Genomic DNA, 19,856 nt, shown 5'->3' on the forward strand with positions numbered 1-19,856 from the left:
TTGGCAAGGAAATAAAGGTTTTAAACATGTAAAAGATGTCTTCAAACCAATTTTACTAGATAGATTACACGTGTTCTTCATGAGTAAGGTCTACTTTTATTCGCATAACTATTTCAAAGTTCTGCGCAAATCATTATTCACTACCTTTTCAAAAGTAAGTACATGGTGCTCACTCAAGCAGAAATATTTTTCGACAGATATATCGTCATTTGCTTAAATGGATCTGTACCATTTTAAAATGTGGAAAAATCTTCAGGATATTACAGATGTATAATTTTACAGGATTTTATCTAAGTGTAAGCTTTTTTTATACGCACTGTATATGGAAATATTCAGGGCGGTTGTGAAATATTTAGGCCACCTACCCGATGTATATTCCCCCTCTCCTGTGTATAGGACTGCCTCTAAACTGGAGTACCGAGTTGCAACAGCGCAATGAGGTATTGTGTAAGTCACCGGTGACCTCAGCACTAAGTCATCAGGAGCTAAACACTGTACACCAAAGCAGACTGACATCTCGTCTTTGGTGTAACCAAGATTAGGAGTATCGGTCAGGACATGAAGAGAGATTTCTTGTGGCTCTTTGCTGTCGATTGCACCAGGAGGTATCTCAAGTTCAATCCCAAAGGATTCTAGCCGCAGTCTACCACCATCGGCTCCAACTCTCTTGCAGCACTCTTTCTTGGTTGTTTCGACATCTCCTTCATCGGGTACTGAAAATTATTTAAAATATTTATATTGCACTTCTTTCAAAATTGTAATAAATCATTGTCGCTCAACACTGCCACGACTGGGGGACATTCTGAAATATCCATTGTAAATGATAAGAAGAATATTGTCTTTGAACAAGATTTTTTTCCAACTTTGGAAATTTTTGAAACATCTATTTCTCCATTGGTGCAATGTATTTATTACAATCAAATAAAAAAAACGCTCTATTGGAGTAACATGCTAAGATAACAAGGGATAATCCACAATTATATATTATCTTCCCTCTTTATCTTTCGCGCTGTAAACATTAGGTACGTCCAGAAATCCTCAATGACATGCAAACTAGAAAACATGTTTCAATACCAAACAAATCCTTGTTGTGTACCACAAGAAAATTATTTCCTAACTAGAATTTTAATTCGTCATGAGGACGAATTAGGTGATCTGTCTCTGATTTCATGATCACGAAGACAATCAGCATGTTTATTGAGATCAATACGATGATCATATTGAAAACTGAACTTTTATTACGAAAAGAACATGTTGAATACTCTTGAAAAGAGGGAAATGAGAAGTTTTGTGAAATAGGTTTTAGGTGATACACAAGATACATGTACATGTACATGTTATATCAAAAGGGTTTTTAAACTATTTTATTGTGCAATATATACTTTGTAATGGTCATAAAGGACCATTTGTGAAATGTTGAAAAGAAACAAAAACAAATGAAAAAAAATTCATGTTCACCCCTGGGCTCGAACCCTGGACCCTAAGGACGCAAGTCACATGCCTTATCAACTGAGCTACACTATTTCCCATAGACTTTACACATAAGCAAATTGAGAGGATCTCAAATCCAATTTTGGAAGTGAAATACGGGCATGATTCCGGCATCTGATCGGAAAATAAAGACCACATTTCCGATAGCTTACAATCTCAGCTACAATATACTCCAAGCTCAGAGAAAACTGACAAACAGAAATGGAGATATGGCTCGCGAAATAGAGGAATGTAAAATCCAGTTTTGAGAAAAAGTAATTTTCCATAGAGAATTAGAGATTGCACACAAAATGAGCGAAAATGACATGCCTCTATAATTTGCCAATTTTCAGGAGGATCCGTTCCTTTAAATGTAAATATAGCCATCAAATTAGAAAGAGTATGTCCTCAGCTACAACATATTGAAAACGGAGCGAAAATTGGCCAGTATTTACGGAGTTAGAGTCAAATATGCATAATTATGATGACGTCATAAGTAGGAAAATGGGAATTTTGAGTTCCGACGCCATTTTGATGACGTCATGATAAAATTTCGGGTCAAATGTGACATGAAATCATATCCCCCATCTATACTATGAAAAAAAAATTGGGAGTCAACGGACTACCTGAAGAGCTATAATGAATTTTGTATAGGCATGTTTTTGCACATATATTGTCTATGGTTAGTGCGCGCACGTGCTGTAAAGTTTGATGGAGGCTAATTCTGTTATTACTTGTCGTAGAAGGTTGATCAAGGTATCAAATTGTTCAGAATTATATTATCGGTGCATTGATATAAAAAAAACGGCGATTCTATGTTGCGTAATGCCGTTACGCGCGAAAACGCGCGCGTAACCTTGCGCGCGCGCAAATTTTTGAAATGCTTAAAATGACCTGAATCATACTCTATTTTGGTCAAAAAAAGATTTTGAGCATTTTAAAATTTTGACGCGCGCGTACGCGCACGTCGTGACCTTTACATGACCTTTGATGACATGGACAGTTGACCTTTGACCTGAAGTTAATGTGATGTAAATATGGTTAATGTTTGATAATTGATAATGAAAATATGATTGATTAAGTGAATTTACAAAATGGCGTCTAGATGACGTCAGGATGACCTTTTGACCTTGAACTTGTTTCGTTCACATGACATGATAAGTCCCCATATCTGATGATATTTTGAAGATAATTGATGATGTAGATTTGGAGATTTTACGGTAACAAGAAAAGGGTGGAAAAATAAAAATTAAGAAATAAAGAAATAAAGAAAGAAAATTCGTACGAAATTAATAGTTGATCTGTCGATTGACAGATCACCTAATTACTACTCCTACAGAACCTGATTCATTTGACAGGCTTCCTTTGTTGACGTCAAATTCCTCTTCCTTTTCTTGCCATGATATTTCTTCTTCTCCACCTTCAGGGTTCTGTGAGCCTGTGTCTTTATGACATTCAACCTTTATCTCGGCAAGTTTGTCTGTATATAACAAAATGGTAGTTTAAAGGAATATTACTTTCTTTAAAATTTGGATTATGAATTTCATTTATTTCCGATATGCGTTAGGTGCCCGTAATAGATCATTATATCTACCTGTCTTTCAACCAGGGGCGGAAATCTCTCCCAAAAGGTAGGGGGGACACAGGGGCGGATCCAGCCTTCGCCAATAGGGGGGGGGGGCGGAAATTTGTTTCAGCCATATTTTCCCCGATCGGCAGCTCGAAGATGATTTGTGTTTGTTTCTTTGAAGGGGTAGTCCTCATTAGTCACTTCTTAGCTTTATTTTTATAAATCCATATATAATATCATAATCCTCATTAATATGATGCGAGTGCGAAACGCGAGCTAATTTTTTGGAAATGTTATGTATTTTTTCGTAAAATTTGAACATTCTGGGCAATGTTTGTTATCCTGAAAAGATGTGTATGCAACTTAATAATTACTACAAACGCAAAGCGCGAGCAGAAATGAACTGATGGAAAAGATACCTATTAAAGACTCCGTGCAGTTAGCATTTAACAATCAAATAATGCGAGCGCGAAGCGCGAGCTTATTTTTTTGGTGACATTTTCACCTAAAGAATGGAAATTCTAAGCACTTTTTGTAACTCAAGCAGAATAGGTATATAAGTAGACAATTGATGTGAGCGCGAAGCGCGAGCGGAAATTTCGAGATTTAGTCCTATAATATTTACTGAACGAGACACTCTATTCATGTTTTGTAAATCATGAAAAGGATGAGTATTAATAATGCGAGCGCAAAGCGCGAGCAGAAAATTTTTATATACGTTTTGAACTGGTACCTGTTGAAAAGGTACCTGTTAAGGACTGCTTGCACTTAGCCATGAAGGTGTTACATATTTCAACAATCAACAAATGCGAGTGCGAAGCGCGAGCTGAAAATTTGTGAAAATTTCTAAAGAAAGAATGGAAAATTTTTATCAATTTTTGTAATCGTGAACAGGATAGCTATATAATTCAACAATTGATGCGAGCGCGAAGCGCGAGCAGAAAAAAAATCGAGATTTAGACCTAAAAATGGGCCACTCTGTTCATGTTTTGTAAACAGCCATAGGCTGATCGAGGGCATTTTACCGTGTTTAAATAAAATAAATCAATCAAAATCAATGTTTTGTAAATCATGAAAAGGATGAGTATTAGGGGGTCTTCCTACCCCGGGCTTCCTACATTAATAATGCGAGCACAAAGCGCGAGCAGAAAATTTTTGATATTGTGATCTGAAATTGGATAATGATTTAAATAGAGAACAAGTTGAGTATTTGAATAAACATGCGCGCGCGTGTTTCATATTTAGACCTAGAATCTAGGCATTCTAAATACATCTTTAATCATGAAACTTTGATATTCCGATCTGAAAAAAAGAGTCAATTACAACTTTATATTTCAAGCATTTTGGAGGAAAATTGTAAGGTAGATATGGATCGCACTTAAAAAAAAGAGCTAAAATTTTCATTATTATTACTTTGAGTTTTGACATAGGACCGGGACATCCTTACGACATGTAAGGGTCGTGTGGTCCAGTGGTTAGAGGCAGAGCATTGGACTCATAATCGCAAGGTTGTGAGTTTGAATCCCAACTCTGCCATTGTCTCCACTTTGATACAAAGGCCCAAGAGTGATATCTGTCGTCTATTACGTCAGCCACTATGACTGATTAACCTAGACGTAAAATGTTTCCAAGGTAATTGGTTATATACCAGCTTGGCGTTTACCAGCAAAAAATGCTGTCCTGCCGAGTTCCTACGGGAGTTACCATAAACAGAAACAGAAACAGAAACATGTCATGAAAATTCCTCTTGCTAAGCGCGAGATAAAACAAAAGGGACAATTTAATTATTAAATTAATATCATATTTATTAATGCCTAATGAGGGCGCGAAATCTGATGATATTATGGCATAAAAACAAGACATTTCACCTTTGTAATTATTAATAGGATGCATCAGTTAATATATTTTTAACCATTAATGCGAGCGCAAATCGCGAGCTAAAATTTTTGATAAACTGTCGTGAAAAGGGGATTTTAAGTAGTTTGTTGTATAATCAATATTGAAACATACATAACTCGCCAATCAAAATGCCAGCGTGCAGCGCTAGCTGATACGTCTTGACAATCAGACCTGAAAAGGGATATTTTTGAAAACTTTATGGAATACCCGAAAATAATAGGTACCTGATAAATCAAAATTTGCGAGCAAGCAGCAAATGTTGATAAAATTATTCAGACCATAAAAGTGACATTTTTACAGAGCACTTTTTAAAATCAATTTGTAAATCACACAAAATAATGAAAGTTCGATTTCCGAGGTGAAATATGTTTTGTATATTGACTTCCAAACTTGATATTTGAGCTCCATATTGAACAAGATATGTAAATCACCTAACAGGCAATGCGAGCGCGAAGCGCGAGCGAAAATTTTATATAGTGGCACGAAAGATTCTTTTTATTTTCCAAGTCTTCCCCTCATTTATTTTATGCACGCGTCGTCCTTTTATTCTTTTCTCCTCTCTTTTCCCTCCCTTTTCCCTTCTTTCTTTCCCTTTTTTTCTTTTTTTTTGCTCCGCCAATAGGGGGGGGGGGGGGGGGCTTGGCCCCCCTGGATCCGCCTATGGGGACAACGGGCGGGAAAATTTGACAAGGAAAAAAAAGGTCATCATCCCAAAAGTTCGGTCATCTCGTCCCAACTCGTCTCAAAATACATGTTTTATTTCGATTTAGAATGATGTATTTCTTACCATCATAAAAGACAAAAAATAGTAGGGGGGACATTTGATATTGTGTCCCCCCTACTATTTTGAGTAGGGGGGACACGTCCCCCCTGTCCCCCCTGGGATTTCCGCCCATGCTTTCAACAATGAATCATCTATTTAGACAAGGGAAGATATTAACGAAACATCGGAATCATGGTATTTATGAGGAAATATCAGATTGTGCACGGGAGATAATTTAGCCTACCTCAATAAATATTCGTAATTTGCATGAGGAAGTTTTTGCAAAAAATTCCATGTCTGCAGAAGTAAATTCCAAATAACCCCATTATGCCTGTTGTAAGATTTAACTCTTTTCTATACATATTATAAAACCTTGTAATTATAAATGATTTCCATTAAGGTAAATTTGAATAAATCACTATTTATCTGGTGATCATGATGAAGAACAATCAATATCAACCCACCTATGGCAGATTTCTTGAGTGATTGAGAGGAGGCTTTGTCCAACTTGGAAGGTATCCCTGCACCCTCCTGAGATTCTTCAGATGATTCCCGACTCTCCTGTTTTTCAGTCACTTTGACATTAGGATACAACTCCGAAAGGTGGTTCCTGTCAGATTCGGAAAGTGGGTTTTCTGAACAAACGAACCTGATTTCCCGCAGTGTACCAAGTTCCTTCGGGCGTTGCAGGGACTTACTTTCAGACGGACCGAAATCAGTCTTGCAACTGACAAGTGTAAGAACAGTAACATCTTTAAGGTCACTAGTTGTAAGATCAATTAAGTCAGTTATGGGTACAGCCGCCGTTGCACCTTCAATTCGCAACCCACAATCTGAAGATGTTCGGGACCATTCAACACTCTTCAATACTACGTTTCCTAGCTGTACACTTTTTACTTTGACAAACTTCAAACCAGGATTCACGTCATATAGCAAGTCTTTTATCAATTGAAGTGCATAGTGCTCTTCAGACCGACGAAATTCAAGATGGATATCAGTCAGATAAGGTAATTTACATGCTTTGATGGTTGTGCTTGACTTGCCCCATTGGAAAGCTTTAGTGCTTTTGATGAAGAGTGATTCTATGTTTTGACAGGCAGAAGAAAGGGAGAGGAAGATGGTCTCGAGAGTGACGAAGTCACTTGAGTGTCCGTTCCACAAGTCTAATTTTACCTGTCTCCAGGAAGACAGTGGGGGGTCGGAATGGTATTTTCGAGCGTGTATAAAATCATTACTGTCACAAGATAGCTCAAGACTCTTTGCATTTGGAAAGCAATCACTGAGAGTCGATATGATTGGTGCATTCGAATATGTGGACGTGATGTCGCTAATGCAAACGGTAAGGACTGATCTCATTGGAATGATCTCATGTGCAGGAATATACCGATCAAACTTAAGCATATGAAAGTCAATGATGATATGTTGCACTGCTTGGCACAATGGAACCAGTGTAGAGATAACTTCTTGGAAATTAAGTAGTAATACGTCTTCAAATTTTAAACAAGTTTCACCGCCACCGATAGTCCAAGACACAGACACAGGTACTTCCTTTCCATATCTTATAAAAGAGATCTCGGCTGAAAAGAAATTCACAACATAGTATTTATCAGGAACATTCATTTGAGCTAGGATTTAATGAAGAAGTAATAAATTAATAATTACACTAATATAATGCGTTAGTTTATGGTATTGATATCAACCCACAGACGGGTAGACAGGGTACTATTTAGAATACACTGAAACATGTTACTAAGATAATATGTAACAACCCTGCGACACAATTAGATTTAATTTCCATTCCAGCCGTGTGTTTTATTAAGCCGTTCGCTTAAATCATGTAACTCTTTACGCAGGACTGGACCATGTTCTTGTGGGGCTAAATCATCTACAAAGGGATACATCATTTATCAAACGACCCCTAATTCATTTCTCTTGAAAGAATCTCTTATTCTATCTTTGCTATATTTAAGACCCGCATGGTCAAAATACACAGTCACTCTAGAATGTTCAACTAAAATAGTGGAATGGTATATTCATTTGCATTTTCCTCCGGGTTTCAGTTCAATACACGGCTAAAATAATAATTCATGGGATAATTTTCATTTTTTAGGCTTATGTATATTTTAACCACATGACCTTCTATGATGATCATACATACATTTAAGAAAAGAAAATGCATTAATAGGACAACTCTTTTTTTATAATCTTGTTCCCCTCCACATGGATTTTATTGGCAATCAATAATCAAGAGATACAGAGTACAACCGTGCATGTTGCAACAGCGCAATAATGTATTGTGTAAGTCACCGGTAACCTAAAGACTAAGTCACCAGGAGCTAAGCACTGTACACCAAATCAGACTGACATGGTGTCACTAAGTTAAGGAGTATCCGTCAGGACACGAAGAGTACAGAGGACAACTCTCGATTTACACAATGAAGTTAGACGTACATCAGTGGTACATGGTTGGGCTGTATAACATGTTGCATGATTTTCTCTTACTTTGAATCCAATCTAATATTAATCCACTTACCAGTATTTTCTTCAAGCTTTGGTCTGGAAAATCGATACCGATGCCACCTATGCCTACCAATTAAATACAGTGTCCGTGTGCCGAGAAAGGTGCTGTTTAACGCTCTTGGCTGTATATAGTGTATATAGAAATTAATTCAAATCACTAGAAAAAGAAATTCTTACTATCGAAACTATTACTGGCACAAACATATGGCCCAAAAGGAATCCCCAAAAAAGAAAAAAAAATACACTCTCTATGTTTCTAATACCAGCGATATCAAGTAGATATACAAAGCTAGCAGCAACAGACAACAAGCCCATCTACCGCGTTATTTGACTTAGATTTGTTTAACCTGATAATAGCTTTAGATTTTACATCGGTAACCACCTAATTTTCTAAACTTTTCTACCATTGGACTTTGCCTGACATACTGCTATGATCATTATGCTGCACTTTAAATTCTGAGCGCCAAGCACAAATGGTGAAGGTATCATTCTTTTCGGTTTCATTCAGTTGAAGATTAACCCACTTGATTAATCCACTCGTGTTCTTGCGTCGTCGGTAAGGTGAGCACTCTAGCATTGTGCCCTCATGCCCATAGTGACCGGGTCAAGCGAAGCACTACTTTATATTTCCCCATTGACTCGTTAGTTAAAAATGAAATGTGAAAAATCACCAAAAATAACCGTTTATTATGACACCATCTAACCTTTATCATTTTGTAGCTCACCTACCCTGCTCACCTAATATCCTTCAAATGCTAAGAATATTACATGGTGTGTTTATGCATATTTTCGCGCTTCGTGGGCTGAAACCCGGACTACATGCAACGCTGGTTGCAGTCACAGTGTTCATTTGGTTTCTTTGGCCACTAATAAAATTCGCATAAAATCTACCAGGGACAAATTACTGGTCCGAACTGATCCAGTAGTGACATTTTTTATGCACGTATAAAACAAATGTTCAGATATGCATCGTTGATTTTGTATAAATATTTTTCTAACCATTATGACAACTTTGGTACAGGTCTAGGAGAAACATCTATATTGTAATGATTGGTTCATGTGAATGAAACTACATGTATAATTTCTTTAGGAACTAATACTTAAACTTCTTTTGAGAAAATGAATTAAGGTTTTATTTTTTAAAAAGCAGATATTTTGTACTCCGAATGTGTTAATGCGTTTTCATGGTTTGAATAAAAGGAAATGTAATCAAGTATCACTAATATCAAACGTACAAACTTGCATTTTATCGATGACTCGCCTCGCAGCTTTACTTCTGTCAGCTCTTTTACCTGAAAATTAAATTAAAAATACATGAATAAATACATATACAAAAACTGTGACAATATAGACTACAGATAATATTCTGGCCATAATTCAGTTTTCGTATCAGTTTAAATCATGAAGATACCGGGCAGTGTTTTTTTCCCTTCCATTTACAATAAGGGCTAACTCGGCTTTAGAGGCTCGAATTAGGCTAAAAATCTTGGACTTTTGAAAAATCGTTCAAGGTGAGACTGGAACCATTTTTTTTTTTAAACCATGCAGAAGTATTTACCGATGCATGGCTGGCATGCCTCGGTAATTACTTATGCATGGCCACGATTCTGTCAGGATACATTTACGTTCTTTATTGTTCCTGTATTTTTATTTATATGTTATGACTATTTATCTAGTGTGTGTATTTGGGCTTCCTGTCGATGGTAAGATAAGATTTTATCACGCTCTTTCAAACCCCGATGGTGAGTATGAAAGCCTCAACATGAACACATTTACAATAATGAATATGCGTATAAAAATGTACATATTTACAATGATGAATATACATTTTCTAAAATAAAAGAACATAATGCAAAATGATAAAACAACAACAGCAAAACCTATTATAAAGTAATATATTGTTCTGTTTAACACAATTACATTGTAAAACACACTTATTAAAAAGCCATTTATCAACATTTGTTTTTTGTCATATGACACCTTTTATTCAAACTAAACAACCTACTTAATTAGTAAGCACAGGGTCTTATAAAATATTATTTGGGTATGTACAGTACACCTGTCTTTCTTTACTAAAGAAAGAGCACTCAAATAAGTAATGAAACTTGCCTCCAACTTCCTTCAGAGAGCATAATGTACATAAATCATCATTCACTGATTCTCGAGAAAAAACGATTGTTACTGACGGGCAACCTAAGAAAACTACATCGAAATTTACACAATGTAGTTGCATCAGAGTCACTTAAAATTAGGAAATATGTCTCAAAACCCTATTCTCTTTTCATCTTATAATTTGAACAACTACAATTTGACCATATTGCTGCATGCCAAACTTGTTCGGACATATCCTTCAAACGCAACTTCAAGGCTCTTAGAAACCGATCAGTCCCAATCCCTTCCCTTATATTACCAAAACCTGCTTTCTGTAGTACATCTTCAATATTAATGCAACTCATCCATTTTGACGTGAACTACATAGTTGGATCTTGGTGCATATTAAAAACCAAGCTAAAAACAAGAAATAGTACTTGTCCTCCACACCCGTCATAATTCTGAACCAAAATCCAACCATTCTACAATTAATATGACTTAATGAAGTGGAGCGCCCATTTTCTCCATTATGCCATGTGAATTTTAATATTTACCCGTAAAATTGTTCTCACAAATTTTCTGTTAAAATTTTCAGTCTTAGCAATATCTTCATAGCCCCATACTTCACACCCATAATTATGTCATTATTGGTAAAATCATTCTATCAAATAATTCACACTGTGTATCAATGGACAGTTGGAATCTTTCTGCTTTTGCTAAAATTGTTCAAAGTTTTCATTGTCTGGGATACCTTTTTTTTCTCTCTAAATTTGAAAGTATCATTATACTCTAATCTAACTCATAAACAGATAAAATCATCCAAAATCTCCAAACACTACCACTCAAGTTGAAAATTGGTCTCTAACGATCTTAAACTTGCTAGTATGTACCGTTAATTGCCACTTATGGCAATGATCATTAACTGCATTCAAAGCAGGTTGGAGCTGGTCGGGACTTTCAGCTAATAAATGGCAACAAACAATGACGGAGATAGATTTCTCCTTGTCTTACGCCAGTGTTGCAAGTAAAATACTCATATCCCATAACATTTACACTTGACTTTGCGTGCTGGTATATGTTCTCAATCACATTTAAAATGTTACCACTTTCTCTGTTCTTCAACAGTTTTTGCCATAATATGTACCTGTATATATAAAATCAAACGGCTTTTTTTATAATCAATAAATCCACAATAAACAAGATAAATATGTGTGTTCTGCTACAAATAAATATATATTATGCACTTCATTACGAGTACATTGTCAGTTGTGGAGTTGCTTGCACGAACACCTGCTTACTCCTTCCCAATCTAACAATTTGAATTAAAAATTCAGTTAAACTTGGATTTAATATTGAAGTAAATAATGTTCCCAAACAACTTAATAAAGTAATACCCCTTTAGTTATCTTGACCAGCAACAAGCTTTGCCATTTTTTAAATTTCTTTATCACAGACACAACTTCATCTTCAGAGAATGGATCATCTAAACAATAAATGCTTACCATCAAAAGCAAGTTCAATCTTTATATTATTGTGTGAGGTCACAGATAATTGATCATGATCAATGTTCCTATTGCCATATAATCTCTTTTTCGTGTCAATAAGTATTATTTGCTGGCTTCACAGAGATCATCCTCGGCTGACGAAAGAGAACCTTTGCTCTTATGTTTAGGTACCTGTTTAGGATTGTTTGTAGTAACTCATGAGGTGGATACATATCTCACTACACAGATAATGCGAGTGCCGAGAGCGAGCTGAAATTTCTTTATATTCTGACCTGAAAGCTTGTCATTCTAACTATTTTTGGTACCAATGATTTAAAAAAATAGATGCGAGCGCGAAGCGCGAGCTGAAAATTTTGATATTTCGATCTGAAAAAAAACTGACAGTTTAATGGACGTTTTTAATAAAGAATAAGATATATATCCAACAAAAGATTATTGCAACCCAAGGCGGGAGTTTTTTCGAGGTTTAGAACTGAAGACGGGACATTCTATTAACCTATTTAATCATGAAAAGTATGGGTTTTCGCTACAGAAATGATGCGAGCGCGAAGCGCGAGCTGAAATTTTTTATTTTTTAATCTGAAAAGCGGACATTTTGAGCATGATTTTGAATAAAGAACGAGTTGTGTATTTCAATCTCGCTTGCTGATTTCTGTTTAACATTACAATCTTATTTTATTTTTGCACATGTGGAATTATTGGGGGGGGGGGGGCAAACCGATATGTTTGCCCCCCCCCCCCAATATTTTCATTGGTGGGGCGATCGCCCCCCTGCCCCCCAGGATCGACGCCTCTGCTATACATATCTTCAAGATTGAATCATTAATCATACACAGTTTTCATAAAACATTGAGTCTTTTAAATTATGTCAAACATCCCTCAATTATGGACACATATATCACCGTGATCTTCTTTGCTTTCTAAAGGAAAGCAATGTTTAAATTCCAGCTTAATGGCCTGCCCCACTCTGCAAAACTGAAATGTATGAAAACTGACAGTTTAATTTGAATAGGCAACTTTGGGACATATGCATTTTATTGATTTCCGTGTTATATAAATCTGTTAAAAGTCAGCGCAATATATAGTAAATGTTGTCCTCTTACCCAAGTTGATTGGCAGCAAAACTATTACAGTCTTCACTCGGAAATGTAACCATAGCAGAACAGTGGCAAGGCCAGGAAATGGCACTATAAAAGCGTCTTACCAGACAGAAACCTCGTAAATTTCATTTAATGTTTCACTTCGCGATCAAAATGGCGCTCAGTAAAGTAGCGACCGCTAAGTTTTGGTGCATTACTGGGTAATAGCAAGAACATAATTAGTGCACTCCGCAGCCACCGCCCCATGTACAGGTTTATGATAAATTAGTATTGCACTCAGTGAGAAGGAAATATGAAAAGAAATGACAAGCACTGCTGCACTTATTGAAAAAGGGGAAAATGAAAATATCATACAACATTGCACTGACATATAGGGACCCTGGCCATGTATTTATCCAATCAGCTCAGCTCCAAGGTAAATATATATTTGTTACAGTGAATGAGTGCGAAACATTTTACAACAGAGACCGTACTGCAGTGCGTTGTGTTGGACACCAGATAAATTATACACACTGTAAAAACTGATATGTTAAGACTGACACCAGGTTGGTGTCCATAAAGAGGGCCCTATACCCTAAGCTAGGTGTCTAAGGGCCTTTTCACACGAGAATGTTGAACCGTCATTGTAATAATGATTGCTATTCATCTTTAGCAAAAACGAAACCAAGTTCTTGAAAGGTCATGTAAGCTCCGCCCCTTAAAAGACGTTTTGAAGGTCAATCCGTTAACACGTAAAATTTGTACCGTAATTTCAGTGAAACTCTACTGGAATTTACGTCCGGAGTATAATTTGAATTCGTGATTGTGATTAGTGGTCGTGATTCTAGTTTGGTTTCACACTTGTTAAAAATTGTCATTGGAATTATTTATCTCTGGAATCATCATTCGAATTACGATGTTGGTACCGTGTGAAAGGGCGGAAAGTTATACCTTATACTTAGAACGTAACAATAATACCAACGAGTGTCAAAGTAACAACCAAAGGTGCTGTAATGACACACTCTATGTGTTCAACTAAGCGTCCATGAATACGTGTTTGACTAACACCGTTTAACACTGGAGTAAAATGACTGGTGTTTTACTTTGTGTGGTGACACGACAATTGCTCCAGCGATTATTTCTTCGAAGATATAGGGTTAGGGTTATGTGGTTGCAATAGGGTGTTATGTTAGATTTAGGTTTAGGTTTAGAATATGGTACATAGCGTTAAATCCAGGGTTGAAATTGGTCATTCCATTAGTATGGAATTTACAGTGGAGTAATTGTCGCTGTAGCAAATGTCATTGAACCCTCTATGTACACCGGTCAACATTACAGTTTTTGCGTAGTACTCGTCCGAATAGATTGAAAATCAATATATGTTCGATATTTCAGAGGTGGGTAATTGAGGGAGTCCCCCCCCCCCCCCCGTTGGATTAATTTGAATTTCGATAACATGAATATATTAAGAGAAAAACGAAATTATATCTGTCTTTATCTAATGCGGAAATGGGTAGGCACTTTTCGATTGAATTTCCTGATAGAGATGACACTATGACGGGTTCATGTATAAGGAACAAGAGCTCCTGTTTAACTGAATTGAGCAAACAAATGGATCGTAGTTATTTGGTTTTTCATGTGCTAAATTTTTAAATGTGTTTTCAAAATATTCAAAATTTAATTTACAAGATATAAAATTAAATGAATACTTCGATGATTCAATGAAGAAATGCATTATTTCTGATTCCTCATGCAGGACGAGGAGATCTATATTTCACAAATCGTGCAAATATGCCTAATAAAATAGAATACAAAATGTTAACGTAATAGATTATCTAACGGCCATATGACCACTGCAGATTTATATATAGTAATAACTGTTTACAAAATTTTAATTGTCATAAATTCTTATTATTCAACATCGGAATGCTACAGTGGCATAAATGTAGGCCGAGCAGTTGGGCAGGGGTGATACCAATACATACAACTGGAAAATAAAAATAAAATTTTTTTTGGGGGGGCACAACCTCATCAAGGGCTATGCATACAGGTTAGTACAAAGACCATCATTTATGGGGGTGACAGTGAAATCATATTAGGGTTTTTTTTTGGCTATTTTAATGGGTTATTTTGACCAAAAAAAATATCAAATTGGATTACCAAATTGTTCAGAAGTTGGGGAGTAAATGATTTGCAAAATCGTTCTACCTTTTCAAACCAAAATTAAAAAATATATATTTTAGATAGTTGAAATTAATTCAATGAAAACATTTCTTACTGGTGAGATGAAAATTACTTTTACAGAAAAAGGCATTGTGTGTTATTTTTAATATGTTCCGGAGATCCCATACAGACCAATTGTTTATTGACAATAAAATCTTAAAAGTAAAAACAGTTTATCAATATAACTTGGGTCAATTTATGTATCAATTAAATAATAATAGGCTACCATCAATCTTTGATTCTTCATTTAACAAAAACAAAATTATCCATAAATACCCTACACGTCAATCCGACGAATTTCATTTTCCTCTACCCCGGACAATTCTTTCCAAATCTATCTTTACTTTCGAAGGCCCTCGACATTGGGGCACTCTTAATAATACTATCAAAGATTCCCCAAGCCTAAATTCTTTTAAATTTAACTTGAAAAAGTTTCTCCAAGATACTCGTTAGTTTATTTAACTCTTCATCACTCATACATTATATTTTTCATATATACTCAGTAATACGAACTCTGAAATGTGATATTTTTTCGTTTTCCTGTTGATCCGTAATATTCGCTGGGAGTGCCGGGGCAAGAATCTAGAGACCATTCATCTCGCTTTTTTTCTCTCTCATTTTCTATTTCTTTCTTCTTCTTTTTTTTAACTATTCATTCAAATAGATTTAAGCTCAAATTTCTAACATGTTGTATTTGTGTTTTGTTTCCATTGTTCATACGAATATGTAATAGGAGGCTGCATTCTACAAGCTTCACTTTTTAGCAGCTTCCTCTGTTTCCAACCTGTTATCTTAATTATTATACATAATGAGTTTGTTTTATTGATTATAATTATATCAAGATGTATGTAACAAAACTTATTGTAAATGATTGTTGGAAATGGAAAAATAAATGAAATGAAAATGAAATGAAAAATGGAAAAAGGTGTCATCATAATCGGAAAATCAGGAATAAGGGTGTCTTAAAAATGAATTATGTGCCATTGCATACCACAACAAAAACTTTGTGTTAACTTGGAAATTAGCACATTAATAAATAGATAAAATGATAAAGGATTTGTATAGCGCACGTATCCACCTTGTTAGGTGTTCAATGCACTCCTACATTACCCAGGGTAAGCTAGTCTACCGATTCCAGTGCGTACAGCTTTTTGAGGAATTACTTCCTGCCGGTACATATTTACCTCACCTGGGTTTCTTGCAGCACAATGTGGATAAATGTATTGCTGAAGGAAAACATGTACGAAATGTCTTGGAATCGAACCCACGTCCTTCAGATTGAAAGACGAGAATCTTAACCACTAGACCACGACCTCCCCCCCCCCATGAGAATGAAAATATTGCTGAAAGGAATGATTTTGAACATTCTATCAAATCACATTCAAAGTCCATGCAACATGATTAAAAATCTAAACAAATGCTCTATAATATTTAAAATACTAATTTTATTGTTTACTACCGAGTATCAAACTACAAACTTTGCGGAGAAATCTGCAGACAATATTCCTGAATATATTTATTATAATGTTCACAATATGGAAAAAGGAAATGAGTGGATCTATTTTCAGATCATTATCCCCTCGTCATATTCTACCCCATTGACCTATCTCTCCCCCTCTCTCACCATCTCTCTCTTTCTCCCATCCTTCGCTCTCTCTCCCAACCCCTTGTTCTCTTGTCAGGAAAAAGAAAATATATATATTTATTTATTTTAAAAAAATGCTTGTGAGGGAGCAAATTCGCAGAAAAAAAAATATTTATTTTAAAAATCTCTCACGCGTTTCTTTTTTTAAATCCCTCACTTCTTTGTCCTTTCCCATGCCTGTCTCACCCTTTAATACATCTCTATCTGTTGTTTTGTCCCCATACCTATCATCACTATGAGCTCCCCCCCCTCTCCCCCCCCCCTTCTCTCCCCCTCTGTCATCTTTTTTCGTCCCTCTCTCCCTCCCCACTTTTTTCTCTCTTGTAAGGAAAACGAAACAGAAAATATTTATTTAGACAAATGATGTTGTGAGGAAGCGACGTCAAAGAAAAATAATTTGTTTTTAATCCCTATTTCTCTTTTCTTTGTTAGATCTCTGTTTTCTTTGAAATACCTCACTTCTTTCTTCCTCCCTGCCTGTCTCCACCTTGCATATCTCTCCAGTTGTTTTGTTCCTATACCGACTACCCGTGGGAGCTCTCTTTCACTCGTCTTGTCCCGTTCTCTTCAGTTTGACATTTTTCATATTCTTCATCATCATTTATTCTTTTTTTTACATTCACAAAGCTTGAAGCACAACAGATATCATGCAGCATTCATTCATTTACATATTTGAAAAAAGATCAAAATACAGTAGTACAAAAACATTTGAACGTTCATACATGTACGTATAACAGTTGTAGATAACGTTATACATCCTGATAGTATACATGGCAATTTATACTCATATCAATATGATTTTCTTGTGAAGAACCCAATCAACCCCACAACCAGGCATTTGGCATTAATACCACATCAAAGATGCAATCAAAATAGATGTATATGTAACTAAAAAACATGTAGACAAATGTATGATACTTCAATACATAAAACACCTACAAATAAACTGTGTACAATATCACTTATAAGAAAAACATTTAGGCTGCCGTATATCTATCATTACCCATTCCCAATCCTTGTTCAGCACTCACAAACACACCCTCACGCACAAAATAATAATAATAAAGTGTATTTCCTTGATGTGCTTTTTAAAAGCCACCGGTAGTAATGTCTTCGTGATTTTCCTTCAGAGGTTTCACATGTTATACTGCACGTAAGGCAATATAAATCTAATCACGTGTGCGCTCTCTATCAATCATACTTTGATAAAGGGTTTATTTCATTACTTTATTTGTCCCCATTTCTGTTCAATGAATAAAAAAAGAAAGACTTTAAAGCCTGATGAAATGACATTGTAACCCTCCACCTCAACTGCGATGAAACATGTAACGTGTGCACTCATTCAATTTGAATCTTATTTGTTAATTCATTTACATTGTATTAAAAATGTATTTGCGCGAACAGCTACATGTATAATCTTGATTAATACAGATCAATAAATTACAAACAAAATGAATAAATTATTTTGAATATCAGTATGATCATGTGATAACGGGGACATTCATATCCATGTATTGTAGTAACGTACTTGAAAAGTGACCAACGCTTGCGGGGGGTGGGATTTAATAGATGCTTTTACAAGGTACCAGTTGTGCAAAATTTGTCAAGAGTCATTATACAACAAATGTGATAATCATCATAGCAAATAAAAATTATTATCAATGAATATCGCCATATAACGTCATACATTGACAAAGGTAACACGTGAAATGTTAATCTTCATTGAGTTTCCAAATTTATGTCTTCTTTGAGTAAACAATTCATTATATAAACCGTAACCTTATTTGTATGGCTGGTCAACCAGTCTTGATAGTTGGTGTCTAAGTAAATGACAAATAAATGTTCTTATTATACATAAAATTACACTGTGGTTACTTGCTGCCTTTTTGCAAAAGTAGGGTATAGTATAACTATCATAAATTTTGAACTGTGATAATTATACATATCCAATTCATGCAAAAGAAAATATAAGATATGATCAATACATTTATATCCACTAATATCATAATCGATTTCAATCGATATTGTGAAACTAAAACTGATTCGAATTCTTATCATGATACAGCTCATTCTCATTTTGAATATATCTCTTTAAATATAATGTTCTTGTTTCAAACATTACATATCATGGGGGATGAAAGGGCCTCTTCAACCCAAAACTCTCAATTTCAAATTGATTGAAAAAATAATGAATTGAATCCCTAGATGCCCAGGACAACTCATATCCACATTCCAATATGTGACGTAGATTTTAAAATAAGTTTTAAGGTTTTTTTAACTTGCTGAGTCCTAACTTTGAACAAAATTGGAATGACAACTTATTTAGTGCATTAGATACTCATTGATAAGCTCAAGATCTTCTTCCTAGAGGATATGCATAGGGAGCGTTTCATCAACATTTTTTGTCCGACAAGTAGTCAGATCTGACATCTTACCTTGATTCTGATTGGCTGAGAAGTACTGTTCCTATGCCAACTGTCGGGTTGGATAATATGGTACTTGTGTGATAAAACACCCGACAAATCCTTTCATGAAACGCTCACCAGAGCTGACAGGCAGTTAAAGGGGTTACTCCGGGGTGAAAATATTTATATCTAAATAAATTCACTGAGCAAAATTCACACAGTACAATTCACTGAGCAAAAATGCTGACAAAATTCATCAAAATAAAATAAATAACGAAATTCAGCAATGTATAATGAAAAGTTACATACACGTCGTCATGAATATTCATTAGGTGGGCTGATGTCACATCCCCACTTTCCCTTTTCTTATGTTATTACATAACATCCTAATTGTTTCATTTTTTCATACGTATGTGAATATATATCCCTTGTAATAAAATAAGTTGCAGCAATGAATATCTAATGCACTAAATAAGTTGTCGTTCCAATTTTGTTAGTTCTTGAAGGTAAGAATTTGAATAAGCCTAATTACAATGAAAATTTATACAAAAAGAATAAGTGGGGATATTACGTTATTAGTTCGTTCATTGAACATTCATGAAGACATGCCTAAGACTGTTTCACAAAAATACAAATCTTTTAAAATGCCATAACTTTGTTATACATTATCGGATTTTGCTAAAATT

At 35.3% G+C, this 19,856-nt stretch overlaps 1 protein-coding gene across 1 annotated transcript in view; it reads right to left on the bottom strand.

The window, feature by feature from the left end:
- LOC129266951 (uncharacterized) overlaps positions 1–13,164 on the bottom strand; it is a 35,896-nt gene extending 22,732 nt beyond the window's left edge. Inside the window, exons 1-6 of the mRNA XM_064104076.1 lie at positions 12,850–13,164; positions 9,458–9,514; positions 8,236–8,344; positions 6,167–7,279; positions 2,813–2,950; positions 366–713 (exon numbers count right to left, since the gene is read on the bottom strand). Of these exons, the coding sequence (XP_063960146.1) occupies positions 366–713; positions 2,813–2,950; positions 6,167–7,103 (1,423 nt within the window). The 5' untranslated portion in view covers positions 7,104–7,279; positions 8,236–8,344; positions 9,458–9,514; positions 12,850–13,164. The remainder of the gene's footprint in view (positions 1–365; positions 714–2,812; positions 2,951–6,166; positions 7,280–8,235; positions 8,345–9,457; positions 9,515–12,849) is intronic.
- Positions 13,165–19,856: the final 6,692 nt, after the last annotated feature.

Source organism: Lytechinus pictus, chromosome 8 (assembly GCF_037042905.1).
Source record: "Lytechinus pictus isolate F3 Inbred chromosome 8, Lp3.0, whole genome shotgun sequence".
Classification (NCBI taxonomy): domain Eukaryota; kingdom Metazoa; phylum Echinodermata; class Echinoidea; order Temnopleuroida; family Toxopneustidae; genus Lytechinus; species Lytechinus pictus.